This window comes from Alexandromys fortis, unplaced genomic scaffold (genome assembly GCF_014885135.2).
Source record: "Alexandromys fortis isolate MF-2015 unplaced genomic scaffold, M_Fortis_MF-2015_v1.1 scaffold_1, whole genome shotgun sequence".
NCBI lineage: Eukaryota > Metazoa > Chordata > Mammalia > Rodentia > Cricetidae > Alexandromys > Alexandromys fortis.
In genome coordinates this window covers 3,696,126-3,716,609 of record NW_026067927.1, presented here as the reverse complement: position 1 = coordinate 3,716,609, position 20,484 = coordinate 3,696,126, and the positions used below count along the sequence as shown (strand labels likewise).

The 20,484-nt window shown below is 51.7% G+C and overlaps 1 protein-coding gene across 1 annotated transcript; it reads left to right on the top strand.

Annotated features, from left to right (window-relative positions):
* The first annotated feature begins 2,054 nt into the window (after positions 1 to 2,054).
* Pllp (plasmolipin) lies at positions 2,055 to 20,041 on the top strand. Its single transcript, XM_050143744.1, has 4 exons — positions 2,055 to 2,294; positions 16,461 to 16,634; positions 17,990 to 18,112; positions 19,239 to 20,041. The coding sequence occupies exons 1-4, from the start codon at positions 2,160 to 2,162 to the stop codon at positions 19,353 to 19,355; spliced, it is 549 nt and encodes a 182-aa protein (XP_049999701.1). The 5' UTR covers positions 2,055 to 2,159; the 3' UTR covers positions 19,356 to 20,041.
* The last annotated feature ends 443 nt before the right edge of the window (positions 20,042 to 20,484 follow it).

The following is a 20,484-nucleotide window of genomic DNA, read 5'->3' as shown; positions in this document are numbered from 1 at the left end:
GGGTCCAGCCCACTGTAGGTGCTACTATCCCTGGGCTGGTTGCTGGGTTCTATAAGAAATCAGGATAAGCAAACCAGAGAGAGCAAGCCAGTAAGCAGCACCCCTCCACAGCTTCTACATCAGCTCCTGCCTCCAGGTTCCTGCCCTGTTTGAGTTCCTGGCTTCCTTCAAGGATGAACAGTGATGTAGAAACATAAGCCAAATAAAACCCTTCCCACGTTGCTTTGGTCATGGCGTTCATCACAGCAATAGAAACCCTAATTAAGACAGTCATCCCACGGGGAACCTGCATAGGACTGAACTAGACCTTCTGAATGCAGGTGACAAAGGTGTGGTTTGGGCAATATGTAGGGCCACTGGCGGTGGGACCAGGATCTAACCCTAATGCATGAACTGACTTTTTGGAACCTGTTCTCTATGGAAAGACACCTTGCTCAGCCTAGGCACAGGGGGAGCCAGGGCTTGGTCCTGCCTCAATGAGGTGACGGTTGACTTAGTTGACTTCCCAGCAGAGATCTTACCCTCTCTGAGGAGCGGTGGGGGAAGGTGGAGAGAGTGGAAGGAGAGGAGGGAGGGGGAACTAAAATTGGTATGTAAAAATTAATTAATTAATTAATTAATAAAAAAAGACTGCCATCCTATCTAAAAATCTCCTCCTGGCCACTCTGTCTCGTCCCTGTTTGATTCGGTCATGGCATCAGCTGTCTCTATCTGAATTTATCCCCCCCCCCTCTATCACTTATCTCCTACTGCTTGTCCCGCCCACATAGACAGTGGGACCCAAGAGGAGCTGGTCTAGGTGTCAATGGTGAAGAATGTGAGCAGGTGATTCTGTGCGCATCACAGCAGTGAAATCCAGCATCACCTCCCATCTCCAGGGCAACCCTCTCTGACACAGTCGCAGGTTTCCACAGACATCTCATTATCTCTCCTCAAATAGTTCTTCAGAGTGAGCACCAGCACACCCTCTAGGACAGAGAAGGAGCCACGGTCCAGCCATCTCCAAGTCCTAGATAGTCAGTTCCGACAAGCAGCGCTGAGGATCGAACCCAGGGACTTGTGGCGGCAGCACCACACTAGGGAAAGCATTCTGCCGTGTAGCTCCACCCCCAACCTTTTCTGTATTTTAAAAATTTGATGTACACCTTTAATCCCAGCACTTGGGAGGCAGAGGCAGGTGGATCTCTATGAGTTGGAGGCCAGCCTGGTCTACAGAGCAAGTTCTCTTCTATGCAGAAAAACCCTGTCTTGGAAAAAAAAAAATAAGAATTTGAAACAGCAGCCCAGGGAGTTGCCCAGCCTAGCTTTGAGCTTGCTCTATAGCCCAGGCAGGGCCTGAACTTTCTATACTCTTGCCTTAGGGCCCTAGTATCTGGGATTAGTGTGTGCAAATAGACTAGACTTTTGTCGCTGTTGTTGACTTTTTGTTCTTTCTTGACAAGATACTGTGTATCCCAGGCTCTCCTGAAATGCACACTGTAACCCAAGATAATCCTGAAGTGATCTCCTGACCTCTCAGTGCTAGGATTAATCCTATGCCTCTCTGCCTTAGGTAGTGTTAGTAGTTATTTAGTTGGTTAGTTTGTTTAGAGACAGGGTCTCACCATGTAGCCTAGACAAGCCTGGAATTCATTATACAGCCAGGTTAGACTTGAATTTTCCATGATCCCCTCTCCTCCACTCCTCCTGAGTGCTGAGATTACAGGTGTGAGTCACCTCCCTTGTTCGCTTTATCTGTTTAGAAAGGCACCTGCCTGCAGCCTAGAAAGGACAGTCCTCCACTGCGTACCCCTAGTCTGAGTAGACTTTTCCCGGACGCTGATTCACAGCGACCCGCTTTCCTCCTAAGGGGGCGCAGCGGGTTGCCCAAGGACACACAACACCCTAGGACTATGTGGGAAAGAGCGAGGTCGCTTCGGTCGCGGGTAGACGGGTGTGCAGATCAGGACTTCAAGATCACCGTCCTGAGGTGCCAGCGAGTCGAGGGTTAAGGGGCGGGGTCTCAGAGAGGGGCGAGGCCTAGGGCGTCGCGGGGCGGGGCGTCGCGCACCTGTCGGATCTGCCCAGGGAACCCACGCAGAGCCCGCAGCGGGAGCCGCAGTAGCAGCCCCGGAGCAGCGCCGGGAGCGCGGCCGGAGCGTCGTGGGCTCCCGAACGCCATGGCCGAGTTCCCGTCGAAAGTTAGCACGAGGACCAGCAGCCCCGCGCAGGGTGTGGGAGCGTCGGTGTCTGCGCTGCGCCCGGACCTGGGCTTCGTGCGCTCCGCCCTCGGGGTGCTTGCGCTACTGCAGCTGGTGAGCCGGGTAGCTCGGTGACGGGTTGGGGTATTCTCCAGGGACCCCCAGGACGCGTCCCTCGAGATCGCCTGGAACCTCGCACCTCAGGGCGCCCGTGTGGTATCCCTGAGAGCGCAGTAAGACTCCTGTGGAGGGGACCCCACGCCCTACCTGGTGATTCCTGTGGTGAAGCCGCGGTTGAGATCGCCACGCACAACTGTCCGCCAGTCTGTTCCTCTCCTTCTGCCCTGCCCCCTTCCCTCTGGGACCCGGCCCAGGCCTTTTCGGCCGAGCAAAGTCCACTGCCCACCGGCTCCAGCCGGCCAGTGAGGCAGCCGGACGGCCGTCCAGGACAGAGAAGGACAGCGCATTGGTGGCTCCGACCCGTGCGCTCCCTCCGGGGCACTTGCCCAGGGCCTGCGGGTCGAATCTCCTGCTCTGGGCTGTGGAGATTTGTGGGAGGTCAGAAGTCACGTGCCTGCCACCCCGGGATCTCTGTGCAGACCCCGACTACGGACTCAAGGATTGCCCCTTCCCACCGGGTGCAATCTGAGGTGTAAGCGGTCTTTTCACGGTACACTCCTGTGAGGGTCTGGAGGCCTGTGTCTGCCCCTGGGGAGCAGTCTTCAAAAATCGAGGTCCACTGGCAGAGGGATAGGTGGTTCTGGAAGTGAGATTAAGAGGCAAACCCAGGGCCAGGCCGGGGAGTCCAGAGGCCCTCCGCAGAGATTAGGTCTTGCCGACTCTCCAGGGGAGCGGCCACCTCCACCTGGGGCCTCTGCCTTGGTTTCGGATTTGTGATCTTCCTTGTGAGCCCTCACCCATCTTCTCCATCCTCCCCTATCTCCTGCCTGGGTTTGTTTAAAATTCAGATTCCCGGGCCACACCCCCGGAAAAATGTGAAATTGCTCTTTGAATCTCCGGAAGTGCAACAAGAAACTTGCATTTAAAAAAAAATTCCCCCGGAATGCTTTTTGGATATTGTTTGGTTTTGATGACATTGGGGAAGGGTGGCATGATGGGACCAGTTAAAATCTTCAACAGTAGACATTGTCAACCCGGGAGTGTTGGGCTCTTGGTGATTTGTTTGTTTGGTTTGTTTTATTCAGTTTTGTTTTTGTTTTGAGACAGAGTCACATATAGCCCAGATTGGTCTTTAATTCTCTCTGTAGCTGAAGCTGCCTTCAAACTCCTTGTGTAGCCGAAGCTAGCTTTGAACTACATCTTCCCAAGGGTTTCAATTATTCCCTGACACCACCATGCCAGGGGGTTCTATTTGGACTCTTTTAACCCCACCCCTGAGGGTCAGCTTTGGGCTGACCTGAGAGGAGCTAAGTAGTGGCTTGTGGAAGGGACAGAGAGGAGGCAGGTCTAGTCTAGAGGCTTCCCTGGGAGCTAGAGGGCTTGCTTTCCAGCAGGCCATCCCTGGAATGCGAGCCTGGGGTAGTGCAGGGAATGGTGTAGGAACTGCAGGTGGCAGAGTTGAGTGGAGGTCGGGAGAGTAGCTCACAGGCCTAAGCAGTTGAAGCATCAGCAAGCATCTGGTCTACATCTTATGCGTTTAGGACCAGAACTGGGGTCTTGGTTGTGTTGGTGACCCTTGGAGGTTTGGGAGCATTGAGACATCAGGGTGGGAAGTGATAGGTACCTTTTACTCCCTAGCTCCTTCCCCATATTGGGTCCACAGACCTCACTTGGAGACTGTACCAGTCTGTTTGTCTGAGACACTGTTCCCTCAGATGTTTCTGTGGCAACCTACTACTCCGCTGGGGCCCAGATGGGGGAGGGGCAGAGACAGGCACCATATCTACTGGGAAGCCACAATAGCACACTGGAGGCTAGCCTAGACCTTTTGGCTAGGCATCTTTTTTGTTGTTGTTTTGTTTTTCAGAACACAGTTTCTCTGTGTAACAGCCCTAACTGTCCTGGAACTCACGTGTAGACCAGGTTGGCCTTGAACTCACAGAGATCCACAGGCCTCTGCCTCCTGAGTGCTGGGATTAAATGCGTGTGCCACTATGTCTGGCTGGATTTTTCTCCTCTCAACAGATTAAAAACAGGCTCAGAGACTTCTTTCTAATCACTCACCTTCTGGGAATGGTTTTTCTGACTTCTAATATTTTGCTTTGCTCTTGTAGTATGTGGGTGTGGCACTTTAGAGGACGTGGGAGAGGCTCCCTGCCTAGTCCCTGCCTCTGGGGATCAGGGAAGGCTGTTTGGAGGGGGCAGTAACTGAGGAGATGGTACTCCTTGCTCCCCAGGTTGCTCTGTACCCAAAAGTGTCCTGCAGTGCTGGAAAGGTGGGTGAGGAGGAAGTCCAAGCTACTTGAGCAAAACATTGTTCTTCATCTGTGAACCTGCCTCAGTGTACAGATAACTGATGGTCTTTATACTCTGTAACCTTACCCATCCCCCTCTAGCCCCAGAATATCAGATGGCACTAGTAATGGTTAAAACAGAAGAGTTAGTGTATTTCTAAAACCTGATGGTTTGGAGAAGCCTGCAAGTGTATAATCTTCGTGCCTGAGCTTCCTAGTAATGTAAGCAAAAGGAGAACCACGAATCTTCATAGCTCACTTCTAAATAGGCAAGCGTGACCTAGAGACAACTCTTCTAGTCGTGAAGCACCAGAGTGCTGTGTGCTACTGCTCTTTGTGTGCGTGGCCGGAAGGTGCCCATGGTACACCCTAACCACTTTAGAAAAACTGAAAAACGTGAGGATGGAGTGCCCATCTTTTTGCTAATTTTAACACCGCCCCCCCCAACTCCAGTTTGGGGACAAAGAATGGTCCTACCTGGGACTTGGTGATAAGCACAGAGGCACTTGAGCAAAGTCACACAGGGGTGGGGTGGGAAAGTGGCATTCGGCAAGGCCAGGCCGCTGCACACAGGTAGGATTTGCACTCAGATCTGGCCATCTGAGGCCTGGCTCCAGCTATGTTTCCTGTTGCCTTTATTTGGGGGTCTGGGTTCCTAGAGGGTTCCAAGAGAAGTATGTATGACTACTTCAGGAAGGAAGACTCTGCCCAGGCTTTTGGGGAGGGCTTCCTGGCAAAGGCGAGCTCTTAAGAGTGTCTAGATGGATGGGGTTTCAGAAGAAGGTTCTAGCAAGGTTTATAACTCTGGTGCTCCTCAGATCACGGATTTGGGGCCAGCCTGAGCTAAGTAGACCCTGTTTGGGGAGAGAATGAAGGGGATTTAGGTGAGACGGTGGATTAAGCCCTGGTGCTCAGGACTAGACGCTAGGGACTAGCTGATGAATGCCTTGAGGGAATGGGGACGTGAGCAGTGAGCACTTTCTAGCCTTCCTCCTAGGATTGGGAGCAGCCATAAGGGTCTGTTTTTAAGTAAGCAAACAGATTAGAGACCTCCTCTGCCACCATAGTGCTCCAGGGTATCATTGAAAACACTGACTGATGGTAGACCTGGAAGCCGAGGTCTTGGGGTTCAAATCCAGACTCTGCCTCCTTCAATTTTGGATGCTAGGGAACTTCTTAATTCACCACTTCCCTATACCCTTGTCTGTAAAACAGTGATGGTGGAGAAGTAGCACCCACCAAGGACTTAGCCTGGCACGTGGCGGAGTGAAGGCAGGATTCACTAGGCCCTAGATGCTAGGTCTCTTAGGCAAGTCTAACTGTTTCTGGGGACAAGGAGCTCAGTGCTCAAGGCTTCCTTCATCCTTCCACTCTTGGGGACATGAGGAAGCTCTTCTTGGTGATTTTGGCTGACTGGCAGTCCCAGCAGGCAGGCTTTTTTCTCCATGAAGGGACAGGACAAGGCCCAAGAGTTCTGACTTCTGAGAAGGGTCTGCTGTGTTGCTGAGCAGATGCGAGCAGTGGCAGGTGGATTTGGGGTGACAGTACTGGGGGCTCCCTTAGTACTGATTGACCTGAGGTTGTTTGGTAGTCTGAGTGGAGCCTGCAGGTTCCCGTGATGAAGCCACAGTGCCCTGCATGGTTAGTTCCTGCCACACTCCTCCTCGCTGGCGGGCAAGAGCGTGACAACTTTGGGAATTTATTTGTAATTACCTAATGAGCGTATGTAAATATCCTCCTTTAAAAAGACTTAAACAAGGCCAGGTGTGGTGATCCCAGCACTTGGGAGGCAGAGGCAGGCCTGGTCTACAGAGCAAGTTCTAGGACAGCTAGCTAGTACTGTTACACAGAGAAACCCTGTCTTGAAAAACAAAAACACAAACAAAGAAAAATGCTAGCCAGGTAGGGGTGTGTGTGTGTGTGTGTGTGTGTGTGTGTGTGTGTGTGTGTGTGTGTGTGTGTGTAACCCAGCATTCAGGAGACTGAAGAATCCCAAGGCAGCTCAAGGCCAACAGCCTGGGCTGCACAGACCCTATGCCACCAGAGCTAAAGTTGTTCTTGGATCCAGCCCCTCCCCCTATGAGGGCAACTGTTTTAGAATATTTTCAGTCCCTTTTTTATGCATGTAAAGAACACTGATGGGTGGGGGGAGGGAGAGGTGAGATGGTACAACAGGCAAAAGCTTGTTCCAAGTCTGGCGGCCCACGTGGTAGAAAAGCAGACTAACTGGCGGTTTGCCCTCCAACCTCTCTAAGGGCTCCGTGGCACGAGAATGCCCATGTGTATGCATATGTGCACACACAATAAAATGAGTGTAGCGTTAGAACCCCAGCCGTGGAGTTACAGTGTGTCTGTTGTGTGTGGGTCGCTGTGACACAATGCCTCTGTAGCTTCTGTGGTGCGGTTACAGTGTCATTGTGGCCTTCGTTCATTTGGCTACGTCTCAATTTTTCTACAGGTCAGCCAACCATTGCATTTTGTTTTGTTTCGTTTTTGTTTTTTTTTCGAGACAGGGTTTTTCTGTGTAGCCTTGTCTGTCTTGGAGTTCACTCTGTAGACCAGGCTGGCCTCGAACTCACAAAGATCAGCCTGTCTCTGCCTCCCGAGTGCTGGGATTAAAGGCGTGCGCCACCACTGCCCAGCCTAGAGTCTTTATTTCTAAAATAGGGGCTCAGGAGTACAGCTAAGAGATGTAGGCTCCAGGTGTCTTCTTAGCAGGGAGCACACTCACCTGACTGTAGCAACTCGTGGTGCAGCTGGGCCCTGACACACCTGAATTCCCATTCCTTTGTTATTTCCACGCCTCTGCCGTGCGTGACTTTGCACGTGCCACTGGTGTCTGTGTGGCATTTTCTGTAAGTGGAGCTCCAGGGTGAGACGGTATGTGCAGTGTGTGTACACCCCACCCCACCCCACCCCACCCCACCCAGGCTGCGAAAGGTAGCGATCGGGCTGTCCACCTGCAGTTTTCACACTCAGTGTTTGTTGTGTTTCATTTTAACACACACCCAGCCTTCTTTTTTACTATTTTCAGTCTCGAGATAGGTGTCCCTAAGTTGCCCAGGCTGGCCTTGAACTCACTTTGTAGCTTAGGACGGACCTGAACTAGGACCCTCTAGCCTTAACTTCTCTTGCAGTCGAGGAGACAGGACAGGCCTGTGTCCACCACCCCTGCACCTGGGAGTGTGATGGAGAGTGTCCTCCACGAAGGTCACAGCTGTGTCCTCTCCAGTAGGTGCCTGCCCCATGGTCACCCTGGCTGGTGATATGACACACTCTGGACCCACTCCAATCTGATAGGCAGAGGTGGCAGGTCCGTGTGTGGGGACATTCTGTCCCTTCCGCCTTTATTTCTTTCTGGTGTCTGAAAACTGAGTCAAGCTGAGACCTTTCCACAGTTCAATGTCATTAATAAGGTCTGTGTTGAGCTTGGCCAAGCCGGAGAGCATGCTGCGGAGACAGCCTCGACAGTTGTCCAGTGGACTACCCTGCAATAGTCACCTTTTTCCGTAAGGACCCATTCTGAGGCTGGGCTGAGCCCTAGGGACGGCTCTGCATGGACTCAGCTGTGGTAAAGCTTGGTTTATCAGTTAACACAACAAGAGATTAGCAGTAATCATTGTAGCAATACACTTTTAGGAAAAAATTTTAAAATTTATAAATTGCACCAGGCACGGGGCCTACTACTTTAATCCCAGCACTGCACTCAGGAGGCAGAGGCAGGCGGATCTCTGTAAGTTTGAAGCCAGCTTGGCCTACATAGTGATCTCCAGGCGGCACGAGACTACATAGTGAGCCCTGTTTCAAAAAACAAAAACTATCTAAATAAAATGAATTATTATTTAAATTAAAGATTACTCTGTGTGTGTGTGTGTGTATGTGTGTAAGTCACAGGCAAGCTACTCTATGAATCAAGAGGCCGGAGGACAACTTGTGGGTGTTGGTTCTCTTTTTACAACGTGGGTCTCAAGTCTGAAGCTCAGGTCATGAGAGTGGGTTACAGGCATCTTTACCCAGAGCCATATTGCCAGCCCTGTAATACTTATTTAAAAATTTATATAGCAAGTGGAGCATGTTGGCACATGCCTGTGGTCCCAGCGGTCAGGAGCCTAAGGAAGGAGATTAGTAAGTTCAAGGCCATTCTGGGCTACACAGGGCATACCAACTATCTTGGGCTAAGTAATAGGATCCTGTCTCTAAAAACCAAAATTAACCAATGAACAACCATTAAGAATTTTTTTTTCCCCTGGTTGGCGGTGGCACCTTTAATCCCACACTCTGGTGGTAGAGACAGGCAGATCTGAGTTCAAGTCCAGCCTGGTCTACAAAGTGAGTTCCAGGGCAGCCAGGATTGTTAAACAGAGAAACCCTGTCTTGAAAAACCAGGAAAAAAAACTTTCTAAAGAAATGAAAATGTTATTAGGTTGGGAATTATACATAATTTGTGGCTATGTCAAAAGCTGTGAGGGGTGTGGATGTCAGGGTCAGAGAGGGAAGGCTCTACCCTCAGATTCACACAATGAGTTCAGGACTACCTGGGGGTTTTCCCAAGTCGTCTATAAGCAGAAAGTGACCTCTGTTTCAGGAAGGGACCAGCTCACATTTGCAGAGTCATCCTGTGTGGTCGGCAATTGCCATCGGGCTGCAGTGGCTGGACTATGTTGACCGCTGTCTTTGTGGTTACTGTGAGCCTAGGTGGGGGCCTGTTTTCCTTGGCAGCCGCTGACCCAGCCCTGGGTCTGACAGTATGGGGCTCTGGCTTTTGCTGCTGGGCAGGGTCAGTGCCTCCTGTTTGCTCAGGGAGGAGAGGCAGGGTGGCACACCAGGGTCTCCGAGGGAGGACTGGGCTGAAGGTTAGGCGGGACCAGATGAACTTCTGTCAGCCTGGGGTGTGTGGAGTGTGCCTGGCACCAGCCCCTCCTGGGAATGGAGTCCAGAGAAATATGCTCGGGCCACCCCCAGGAAAAGAGGAAGGCCTTGCCCATCTGTATAGACTTCACCAGGCTGAGAGATTCACAGGCTGTGCTGGCTCCAGAGCTCTGGCATTCCCGGCAGTGACAGTTCCTCCAGGCACTAGTTACCAAGACAATGTCCCTACCTCCCAGGAGTCAGTACTAGGAGAAAGGAAGTCTATCCCTGGGCTGTCTAGCAACCCCTCATATACACGTCCCTTAGGCCAGATCCTCATCTTCTAAAAGAGCCTCACTTTTCCTTCTGTGAAATGGGCTGAGTGCTTCTCTGGGAAGAAAGTTGGTCCTGGAGAGAGGAAGGCCCAGGAAGCGAAGGGCCTGGCTAGCTGGATGCTGGGGCAGTACGTACAAGGGCTCTACCTGGGCCTTCTCAAGCAGAATGAGAACTCCCTAAGATGCCCTCATGGCTGGCCGGATTCTAGTGTTGGGAAGACCCAGACGGGTATTATGCAACCCCCTGGGGAAGAGGGAGGAGTGTGATGTAGACTGGGTGCTGTGAATTTCTGAAACCCTTTTGGGCACATTGCCTCTTGCTGGGGAGCCAGAAGAGACAGAGGGAGGGCGGGAGTCACAAAGCCTGCACCTGCCTCGCATACCTGAATGGGACCAGAAGGAGACCTGCAGAGCCTCTTGCAGAGAGAGCAGTAGTCTGAGTTCATGTTGGGTAGATTTTCCTACTAAATAATAATAACAACAATACATTTAATTATTTATTATGGCTGTCGTTATTATTGAGACAGGACAGGGTCTTGTGAAGTTCCTGCTGGCTTCAGACTTGTGGCAACCCTCCTGCCTCTACCTCTCAGGGATGATCATGTTGTTGAATATATTTTAGGTCCATATGACTCAGCCATCAGCGTGTGTGTGTGTGTGGTGTGTATACCTTTGTACCTCCAGATTTTAAGCACTCTCTTTTAGATCTAGGACTTGCCACTCTATGGCAGGCGGCATAGGGAAGGCTGCATCTGGAATCCCGCAGCGCTAGTCAAGGCCCAGGTGGGCTCCTGCAGGCCAGGCCCGGCCCAGCTGCCCACGGCCCTGCTGCCTTCTGTGCACCTGGAACCGCCTGGCACAGAACTGGCCCCGGGAGAGTGTGCCCTGGCTGAGTGACTCCGTGGAATTCCTTGTGTGTCTGCTTCAGATATAGAGGGGGACAGCTGGGTGGTTCCTGGTCTTCCTTGGGATTTGGATGGCCCCCGCGTTCTAGAATGCTTCATATCCAGGGCAGGAATTCCAAGGTGCCTCCCCCAGCCCTCCTTTGACACAGAGGGGGTGGTGTGTGGTAGTGGTGTGGCCTGCCCAGGCGCCTGGAGCCTCTGTCTCTTGCCCCTTTGTCTCCTGGGACACAATGGGTGACTTTTTGTCCCCATAAAGTCCCTTTCAGTGTAGGGAGAAGGGCCAGGATGGGGGTGGAGGTTGGGCTAGGCCAGGCCAGTCTAGGCCAAGTTCTGCATGTCCTCAGCTGCCTAGCTGTGCCCTAAGTGAGGGGGGACCCCAAGAAGGGTCTTGCAGCCACCCTGCGCCTCAGTTTCCTGGAAGTGCAGTAAGGAGCAGCCACTGAGGCCTGTGGAAAACTTAGCACCACTCATCACCTCCGGAGGATTGGTCTTTGCTCTTCCTAAAACATTTGGCTTAATTGCTAACATTTAAACACTAGAGATGCCACATAATTAAAAACAAGCAAGCAATTTCTAACATTCCCTCAAGACTCAGCAACTCTGATGGGAGTGGCTCTGGACAGAGCCCTTGTCTAGCGTGCGTAGTGCCGCTCAGCAGCCCTTAGCTCCCCAGGGTTGCGTGTCCACCAGTAACATGCTTTCCTATTCCAGAAGCCTCGCTCAGCCCTTGGGACCTAGTGTCAACCTCCAGGTCTAGTTGCTTCCCTTACTGGAAGCTCCCTCGCTCTGCCCTCGCTTCCTGTGGTTTAACTAAACCACATAACCACACACCCCCTCCCACCCCTGCTATGGCCCCAGAGTCCACCTGCCCGGCATCAGGGTAGGCATTGTTGTCCCTGAACCTCACACCCAATAGAAAACTCCTTTGTGCGCCCCAGACGAGGACAGAAAGCTTGTGTGAGTCTCCCAAGGCCACACAGTGACTTGGCTTGAGTCTGACACTGTCTAGAAAGGAGGGGGTAGATGGACACAGAGGTCAAGGTGACCCAGACTGCCAGAGGTAGAACTGCATTTTCTTCTGGAGTCCCCCACGATTCTCTTTGTCCCCCCTTTTCACTTCCTTAAACCTTATCACAGGTTACTTTGCCAGTGGGGAATTCCTCTGCCCGATATCTACAACTGATCTTCCTTCTGGTTCCCCTTCCCCTCCAGCATTAGTTCCCACACACCTACCCTGTGAACATGCATATTTGAGCAGTTTATGTTTTTGATCTGGCACAGCTTGCTGGTGTGGGAGCACCCTGAGGGTGGGGCTCTGTTGAAATAAGAGTGGCGGGGCTGCGTCCCCAGCACCCGGCCGCCTGCTAGCTTATGCCCGAAATAACAACACACAAACTGTATTCATTTAAACACCGCTTGTTTTTAACCCATTTCAACAGGGCACCCTGACACAGAAGTGTCGCAGTAGAGGGTAGTGAAGAGAGGCACCAGGGACAGGTCACGCTAGAGGGACGTCTGAGCTACGGGAGACCTGTGCTGGACCCAGAGTTCTGGGAGAGGTCATAGGGTCAGGGAGTAGAACTGGGCCTCTTGATTCTCTGCTCCCAGCAACCTGCTGCTTTTTGCTATCCCTGAAGAGTGGAGCCCATGCGGCAAGGCTTCTGGTGCTTCCAGTAGAGTGGGATCTGCACCAGGTGGTGTTTCAGTGAGTCCCAGGGGGTCCTGCAGTTTCTGGAACATCCCTGGCAGGACCATCCACATCAGTGGAGGGGTCAGTGAAATACCCAGGCTGATGGCTTAAGAGAAACCAGTTTGTTGGGTTCTAAAAGAGGAATGGACCTTCCTCGTTCTAGGGCAGAAACCAAGTCTGCTGCCTGGGCTCGGGGCCAGGCACAACAGCCCAAAGGTTCACAAATTCTCCTACCTATCTACTGCTTTATCTCTAACCTGTTTGCTGATCTGGAAAAGAGGGGTGGAGTCAGACAGGGTGGGGACTCGTGGGTTCCTACATCCCTGCCCTTGGTAGAGGCTGACACATTTTTGCTTTATCCATCCCTCCCCCGCCCCCAGCAACTCCTTTGTCACAGCTCTGTCAAGGCAGAGTGGGGTCCCAGGCTCACCCACCCTTTACCTACAGTGCGTAGTATGTCTCCTGAGCACTTGTGGGAACCTGGCAAGATGGCTTGGAGAGAAGAGGGCACGCGTGTAAACACGGCCTTTTCTGGATTGTCACTCGGATGCCTTCTCTAACTTCCTATCAGATAGTTGGAACCAGACAACCCAGCGGCAGGGTGAGGGACCTGGAACCTACTTCATATAAGAGCGGACAGCCCTAGCAGGCTCACCTTCCTGCTTCTTACCCAGGAAGCTGCCTGAGCTGGTATTCCAAGGAGTCTCCATTCTCCTGATGGAAAAGACCTCACCCAGCTCTAGGGCTTTGTGGCCTTTCTAGTGTGTCTGTTTCAGGCACAGTGATTTGGGGTTGGGGGATAAAGGGCGTGTGGGGGCCAGGTGAGGTGCCACATGCTTGTGATATCAGTACTTGGGAAGCAGAAGTAGGGGTTCAAGGTCTCTCTGGACTAATGAGAGCTTGCCAAGAAAGAGAGAAGCGGGGTCGGGGGAGAAACAGGAAGGAAGAGAGGGAAGAAGGTGTGTGGAGCCTAGTCCAAGATATCTTGTCCTGAGTGTGTGTCGGGGGAGGCATGCATGGGCACCCCAAAGTGCATATGTGGAGGTCAGAGGACAACTTTCAGGGGTCAGTTCTCCCCCACCATGTGGGTTCTGAAGATCTAACTCAGGTCGTCAGACTTGGTGGCAAGTGCCTTCGGCTACTGAGCTCTCTCCCTGGCCCTTGTTGTAGTTCAACGAGGGCTTTGTCAGTTTGACAAGTGACCACAGGCTAGGAAGGCCCTGCTACTCTGTCCCTCTTCTTGCTGTAAAGTGGGCACAGGGGCCAACACCCGGGCCTGCTTGTGAGGGTCAGAAGCAAGAACAGATGGGAGGGATGCTCTGTGACATGGGGTGTCCGGGGCTCACACCAGCTGGGAGAGCAGAATCTGTCCTTACCCTGCAAATGCGTATTCCAAACCAAAAAGAAACATCCCTGAGATAGATCTTTGGTGGGGTGTTTTAGAAGGAGGTGGCTGGCAGGGCCCCCAGCTTTGGGTCCTGAGCCCTCTGGTGAGGACCTCTCTTTAGGTGCCTGGGAACTTGCAAGTGGCCTGTCAGCAAAGTGGACAGCCAGGGGCAGGGACTTGTTCCCAAAGACCAGCCTCCAGAGTACAGTGTTGCTCCTAATATCTGACCAAAAGTGGTCTTGCCCTTGGACCGGAGCCACTAGTTTCCATGTGTGCAGGCAGAAGGAGGAACAACCCTCCTGTGTCTTAGCAAAGGAGCCTCTTTCTCCAGAGCCACAGTAGACTTCTATACCCAGAGTTCCAGACAGGAGTGCGTGTTCCCCAACCTAGAGATCCTCGGCCAGCAAAGGGGCTGGGGAGGCCAAGGGCAGCCATGGCGTGATACTTCCCTTGGGCCTCCCCCAGGCTCCTTTGGACTGCGCCCTACAAAAAGTCCGTGTATGGACCTCTCTGGGTTTGGTGCCTATGTAGGGACTCCAGGGGAAGGAAACACAGGCTCCTGGGTAAAACTGAACTTCCAGCTTTGAGGAGCTGCCTGAGGTGGGTGTGGTCCCTGCACTGTTATAAATGAAGGGGGCTGGAGAGATGGCTCGGTGGTTAAGAGCATTGGCTGCTCTTCCAGAGGGCCCATTTTCAACTCTCAGCACCCACACGGCAGCTCATAACACCTGTTACTCCAGTTTCAGGTGATCTAACACCTTCACACTGATAGACATGCAGGTGAATGCACGCACATAAAATAAAAATAAATTAACTAGGCTCAGTGGTGGTGGCACACCTTTAATCCAGCATTCGGGAGGCAGAGGCAGGTGGGTCTCTGTGAGTTCGAGACTGTAAAACAAACAAAGTAAAAAAACACCAAAACAAAACAAAAAGAAATCAAATGAGGTGAGGAAGCCCAGATCAGCTGTGAGGGGAAAGTTACACAGGGGGAAGGGAAACAGGTTTTCAACAAAGTTCATTCTGTTAGCTTCAGCATGCACAGACAGGGATGTCCAGCTACGGGGGAGCAGTGTAACGGGCAGTCGCTTGACCTTCCTTTGTGAGGCCGGATGGCAACACCTGTAGGGGAGACAACTGGGAGTTAGGGCCGGTGGAGGGGGAGGAGCATTAGGCTGGAGGACTCAGAACCCTGGAGACAGTCTCTGCTCTACTGAGCCAAGAAAAACACACAGAAACTGTTCCCATTGGTGTGGGGGTTGTCCTGGGAATGGGATTTTTTTTTCTTTGTCCAGAGACTAATTTTTATTACAGTTATTTATTTATCTTATGTGCACACACTATTTATCGTATGTGCACACACTTATGTACACATGCTTGTATCAGATGACAACTTGCAGGGGTTGGTACTCTCTACCATGTGGGTCCCAGGATTCAAACATAGGTTTGGTGGCAAGTGCCTTTACCCTCCCAGGCCATCTCTCACGCTCTTTTCTTCCTTCTCTCTCTCTCTCTCTCTCTCTCTCTCTCTCTCTCTCTCTCTCTCTCTCTCTCTTTCTTTCCTTTCTTTTTGGCTTTGAGAGACAGGGCTTCCCTGTGTAAACAGCCTTAGCTGTCCTGGAACTTGCTCTTGTAGACCAGGCTGGCCTCGAACTCACAGGGATTCACCTGCCTCTGCCTCCCTTTTTTCATTTAAATGTTTATTTAAAGCCAGGCCTGGTAGCTTATGCCTTTAACCCCAGCATTCAGGAGGCAGTGGCAGGAGGAAATTGGTGAGTTCCAGGCTAGCCAAGGATATAGAATAAGGTCCTGTCTCAAAAACAAAAACAAAAACAAAACGATATCAAAAGAACAACCCCCAAAGTTTTTAAAATTTAACACTTTAGTGTATACGTGTGTGTGAGCATGGAAGCTGAGAGTTTACCCTAGGCCATCAAGCCTGCCAGTAGGCAATTTATCTGCCAGTAGGCAAATTTATCCATCTCATCAGCCCCCAGAGGACAACCTTTGGGAATGAGTGAGCACTCCCCTTCCACTGTGGGTTCTGGAGGTGAGTGAGCTCAGCTACAGTTTCCAGCTGAGCCTTCTCATAGCTCCCCACCCCCCTTTTTAGACAGAGGTTTTGTTTTGAGCTGGGTTCACATGTCTCAGGCTGGCCTACAACTCACTAGGTAGATGTTGGCCTTGGACTCAAGTCTCCTGCATTTTCCTCCCGTGTTGGGATTACAGGTATTGGCTTCCGTGCCCTTGTTTGTTACAAAGTGGAGGTCCTGTACTCTTGTGGTGAGCAGTGGTGCAAAAGACCACACACTCTATGGGAGACACTGTTCCCACATGGATGGCAGTGTCTGGGGACTTGGAAGGGCCTTCTGTCACAGCACAGCGGTGATTGAGGAAGCAGAGGAGCGGCCAGACAAGATCCCCAGCACAGAGGTGCACAGCAGGAGGCAAGTCAAGGTTTCTTTGAAAAAAAGCTTTTTTAACACGTGAGTGGAGGTCAGTGGGCAACTTTTGGTAGCCAGTTCTCTCCTTATGCCCTCGAGCTGTAGGCACCGAGCTCGGGTTGCCAGGCTCGTGGCAAGCATTTTACTGTTTGAGCCATCTTGCTAGCAGCCCAAGATTTGTTTGAGTTAACAAGAAAGGAGGCCTGGGCCTCCGGCCAGAGCTATGGGGCTCTGAGACGCCCCTGTTTTTTCCACAGGTGCTGGGTTTGTTGGTGTGGGCCCTGATTGCTGATACGCCATACCACCTGTACCCTGCCTATGGCTGGGTCATGTTTGTCGCTGTCTTCCTCTGGCTGTTGACAATCGTCTTCTTCATCATCTACCTGTTTCAGCTGCACATGAAGTTGTACATGGTGCCCTGGCCGTTGGTGGTGAGTCTGGGTCAGGGGTACTGTCTGGCTCCAGGCTAAGCCCTCTTGTCTGTGAGTGATCCTTGATCTTCCATAAATGTGAAGTGGAGGGGGGCTGGTCGGGATCCTTCTGCCTCTTCACTACCTGAAGAGCTGTGGTGGAAAGACACATTTATGATCTAAGTAGATGCCCTACTTTGCCCTGGGAAGGGACCAGCAGCAAGGGACTGTTGAGCGGGTCCGCAAGATGCCCTTGCAGATACTATACCTTCTTGAGGGTGGTCAGAGTGTCTCTAGGAGGCCTTGCAGCTCTGGAGAGGATGGGTGCCTCAGGTTTGTCTCAGGCCAGTCTCCTCTGACTGGAGGAAGCACCCTGGCCAGACACAGAAAATGGTTCATTTTTTTTTCTTTCTGGAACCCGGAACACCCATGCAGCTGGGTCTGAGGCTTTCAGTGAGCACAGAGGCACATGATTGTAAGGCAAGCGAGGCTGGGACTAGGCGGCGATTGTGTACAATTCAATGCCTGTTTAACCAGAGGAAACGTGAGTCATGCTGAGACAGAATGGGTTTGTTAGATCTTGTATCACTGGCCAGAGCCTGGCAGGGTATGCAGTGGTCATTGTACTTGGGGACATGATTTGGGATTGAGGTGGCGGTGGCTGGACTCCTGACTGAGGGTCACACTCCCTCTGAATATCCCTGGGCCCCAAAAAGAAGAATCCTGCACTGCGGGAGAGTTGTCTCTGAAGCCAGAATGGGGCTCCAGTACAGCGCTCCATGAAGGCCAGTTGAGTTCTGTTTCTGTGCCAGGCAGGAGCTGGGTGATGATCCCGCAACTCTGATATAGAGACCACCAATCCTTGAAAGGGCCAGGCAAGGTAGACTAGTGAACTGGGTCAGGAATGTTCCAGAAACCTCACACGTACCTGGTCCTGGGGAGCGGCACTGTCCAGCATCAGCCTCAAGGGGAGGTATTTTGTTTGTTGTTTTGATGGTGCTAGGGGTCAAACTCAGGACCTCACAAAGGCGGGACAAAAATGCTTTACCAGTGAGACTCACGCCCAGTCTCCTTGGTGTTCTGTACAGATTCCCTGAGTTGAGGATAATGCCAAAGGGGGTCATGGATCTCTTGCATTGGTGGCAAGAGGGACGTGAGACATTATCCTAGGGCCAGCCAAGGCCAAGTGCTGATGTGGTCACAGGGAGGGTGTGGCTATGGCCACGTGCCAAGTATTGAGTGGCCTGCTTTTCTTTAGCTGGTTAGAGGTGAGTGGCTTGTTGCCATGGCAGAGGAGTGGCCTGGTAGCCTGGCACTGTCCTGGGGTGGGGATACTCCCTGCGGATGTTTTACGGCTGCTTTCCCTTGCCCCACAGTTGATGGTCTTCTTCGTCGCCGCCACGGTTCTCTATATTACCGCCTTTATCACTTGTGCCTCAGCTGTTGATCTGACGTCCCTGAAGGGCTCTCGGCCGTATAACCAGCGCTCGGCTGCCTCTGTAAGTATGCTCCCGAGGCTGAGGCTCCAGCCTTCTGCAGGGGATCCACCAGCCCAGGCCTGTGTGCTCACAGGTTCCCGGATGCTCAGTGTCACTCAGTCTTCCTTAGGGACCAGGACACTTGGGATCATTGTGGACCTCTGCTGAGCCATACTCGTTTTGCCTCACGTCACCTGGGGTGGCTGTTAATCACTACGTTCTGTCTGCAGTTTTGACTTGTATTCTCTTTTTTGTTTGTTTGTTTGTTTGTTTTTTTGTTTTTTGAGACAGGGTTTCTCTGAGGTTTTGTGTCTACAAGAGCTAGTTCCAGGACAGGAACCAAAAGCTACAGAGAAACCGTCTCGAAAAATCAAAAAAAAAAAAAAAAATTAGTAAACTTGCTGGGTGCTGGTGGTACATGCCTTTAATCCCAGCTACAGAGAAACCCTGTCTCAAAACCCACTCCCCCCACAAAAAAATAAATAAAATAGTGAGCTCACTTTTTGGAACTGAGACCTAAGCTGCAGAAAACACAGGTCAGCATACAGAGTATGAAGTGGTTCAGAAAACTCCTTTTGAGTATTGTTACTGTTGTTTGTTATGTTTTCAATTCTGGGCCTAGAACCACAGGGCTGGGCAAACACTCTACTTCTAAGCCCCAGCCCTGAATGGTTTTGTCTGTTTGTTTTTTCGAGACAAGGTTTCTCTGTAGTTTTGGAGCCTGTCCTGGAACTAGCTCTTGTAGACCAGGCTGGCCTCAAACTCACAGAGATCCACCTGCCTCAGCCCTGAATGTTTCCTGTGGACGTTAAGTCCCTGTGAAGTATGTGAAGTTACCTCATGGTCACTCCTATTACACTGAGCAGTTGGACACTCTTGGTCGCCCCTGGTACCATCTGACATGTCTGGCCTGTGTGGTTCCATTGCCCAGACCCTTAGAACATAATGCCAGCTGTGTGGTGTGTGTGGCTGGGCATAAGGGGTGTGGCTGCCAGAACAAATGGTTCTGATTGACTCAGGGGCTGTAGCTTAAGATTTATCCCCAAGTCCATCTAAGGAGACCACTTGGTCTGCTGTCGCTGACCCCATATGGTTCCCTTGCTCTCTCTGACTGACCACCTTGACCCCTTTTCTTCTTTCCTGCCAGTTTTTTGCTTGCCTAGTGATGATTGCCTATGGAGTGAGTGCTTTCTTCAGCTTCCAGGCCTGGCGAGGAGTGGGCAGCAATGCGGCTACGAGTCAGATGGCCGGGGGCTACTCTTAGACCAGCCATGCTATGGCCTGAGCTGTGGCTGGGTCTTAGCACAGGGTCACCCCCAATCTTACTAGACTCAAGCTCTCCAGTACCCCCGAGGAACAGGCCCAAGCAGGCACAGAAGGGCTGCCAAGAACCAGCAGTGGGGACATACTCCCCACCCCCCTTATTCAGCAGAAAGTGACGGGGGATGTGGGCTCTCATGGCTCTGCCTTGCCACCAGAGGACTTCAGTATCCTAGGCTGGGCCACCCTTCTCACCCAGCACTAAATGCACTAACAGACCTTCAGCCTCCAACCTGCCTATACAAGCCTAACAAGAGACAGATTGTCTTTGTTGCCGGAGAAGCTAAGTGAGCCCACAGGCTATTCTGGTCCCAGCTTCCCTGCTCCTGCCCTAAGCCAACGAGTCACCGGTAGAAGGACTTTCATAGGAACAGTTGGGATTTCAGACTGGACTCTTTCAGTTGGTCTCAGGCAATTTCCAATGGTGGTGAGCCTTGCCCTGTTCTCCCTCTTTGGAAAATCTAGCAGCAGTGCAGGGTGCTGCCCCGGGCTGTTGATTAGGCACAGGGGACTTCAAGGAGGGGGAGGAGGAAGCAGGGCCTTCTCTGGTGAGTTGTCACGGGGTAGGTGGAGACTCTTGTTTGGAATTACTATTTTTTACAATTTAAATAAAAATTGTCTGTTTGGAAAGGTGTTATTCATGGCTTTAGCTGTTTATTAAGAATTGACTTTTTGGTCCTTTAAGAAAAAAACCAGCGACAATTAAGATATAATTAGAATCAAGTACTTGGGGCTTTGTTACTGTGTTACAGGAGGATCAAGTCTGGCTCTCAGTCCCAACTCACACTTGTTGTCATGGTTACTCTACAGATTCAGTGTCCACTTCACTCTCCAGCGTTAATGAGGTCCCCCTGTCCCAAGAGAAAGCCCTAAGGAAAGCTTGGTTGAAGGAGGAGCTGCCTATTTGAGGCTTAGAGAAAAGTGAAATCCTAGTAAGTCAAAGTTCACTGTCCTATCTGGTATCTCATAGCCCAACACAGCCTATGTAGGGGAGACATTCTAGGTTCTGCTGCTCAGGGAGGCACTACTTCCCTGTGGATGAGTGAGGAAGAAGACAGCCTCCCATGCTGGGC

Excerpts from the sequence above, each read along its gene's own strand:
- Pllp (XM_050143744.1), top strand. The coding sequence starts at position 2,160 with ATGGCCGAGTTCCCGTCGAAAGTTAGCACGAGGACCAGCAGCCCCGCG. Across the intron at positions 2,295-16,460 it reads TGCTTGCGCTACTGCAGCTG|GTGCTGGGTTTGTTGGTGTG; the intron begins GTGAGCCGGGTA and ends TTTTTTCCACAG. Across the intron at positions 18,113-19,238 it reads ACCAGCGCTCGGCTGCCTCT|TTTTTTGCTTGCCTAGTGAT; the intron begins GTAAGTATGCTC and ends CTTTCCTGCCAG.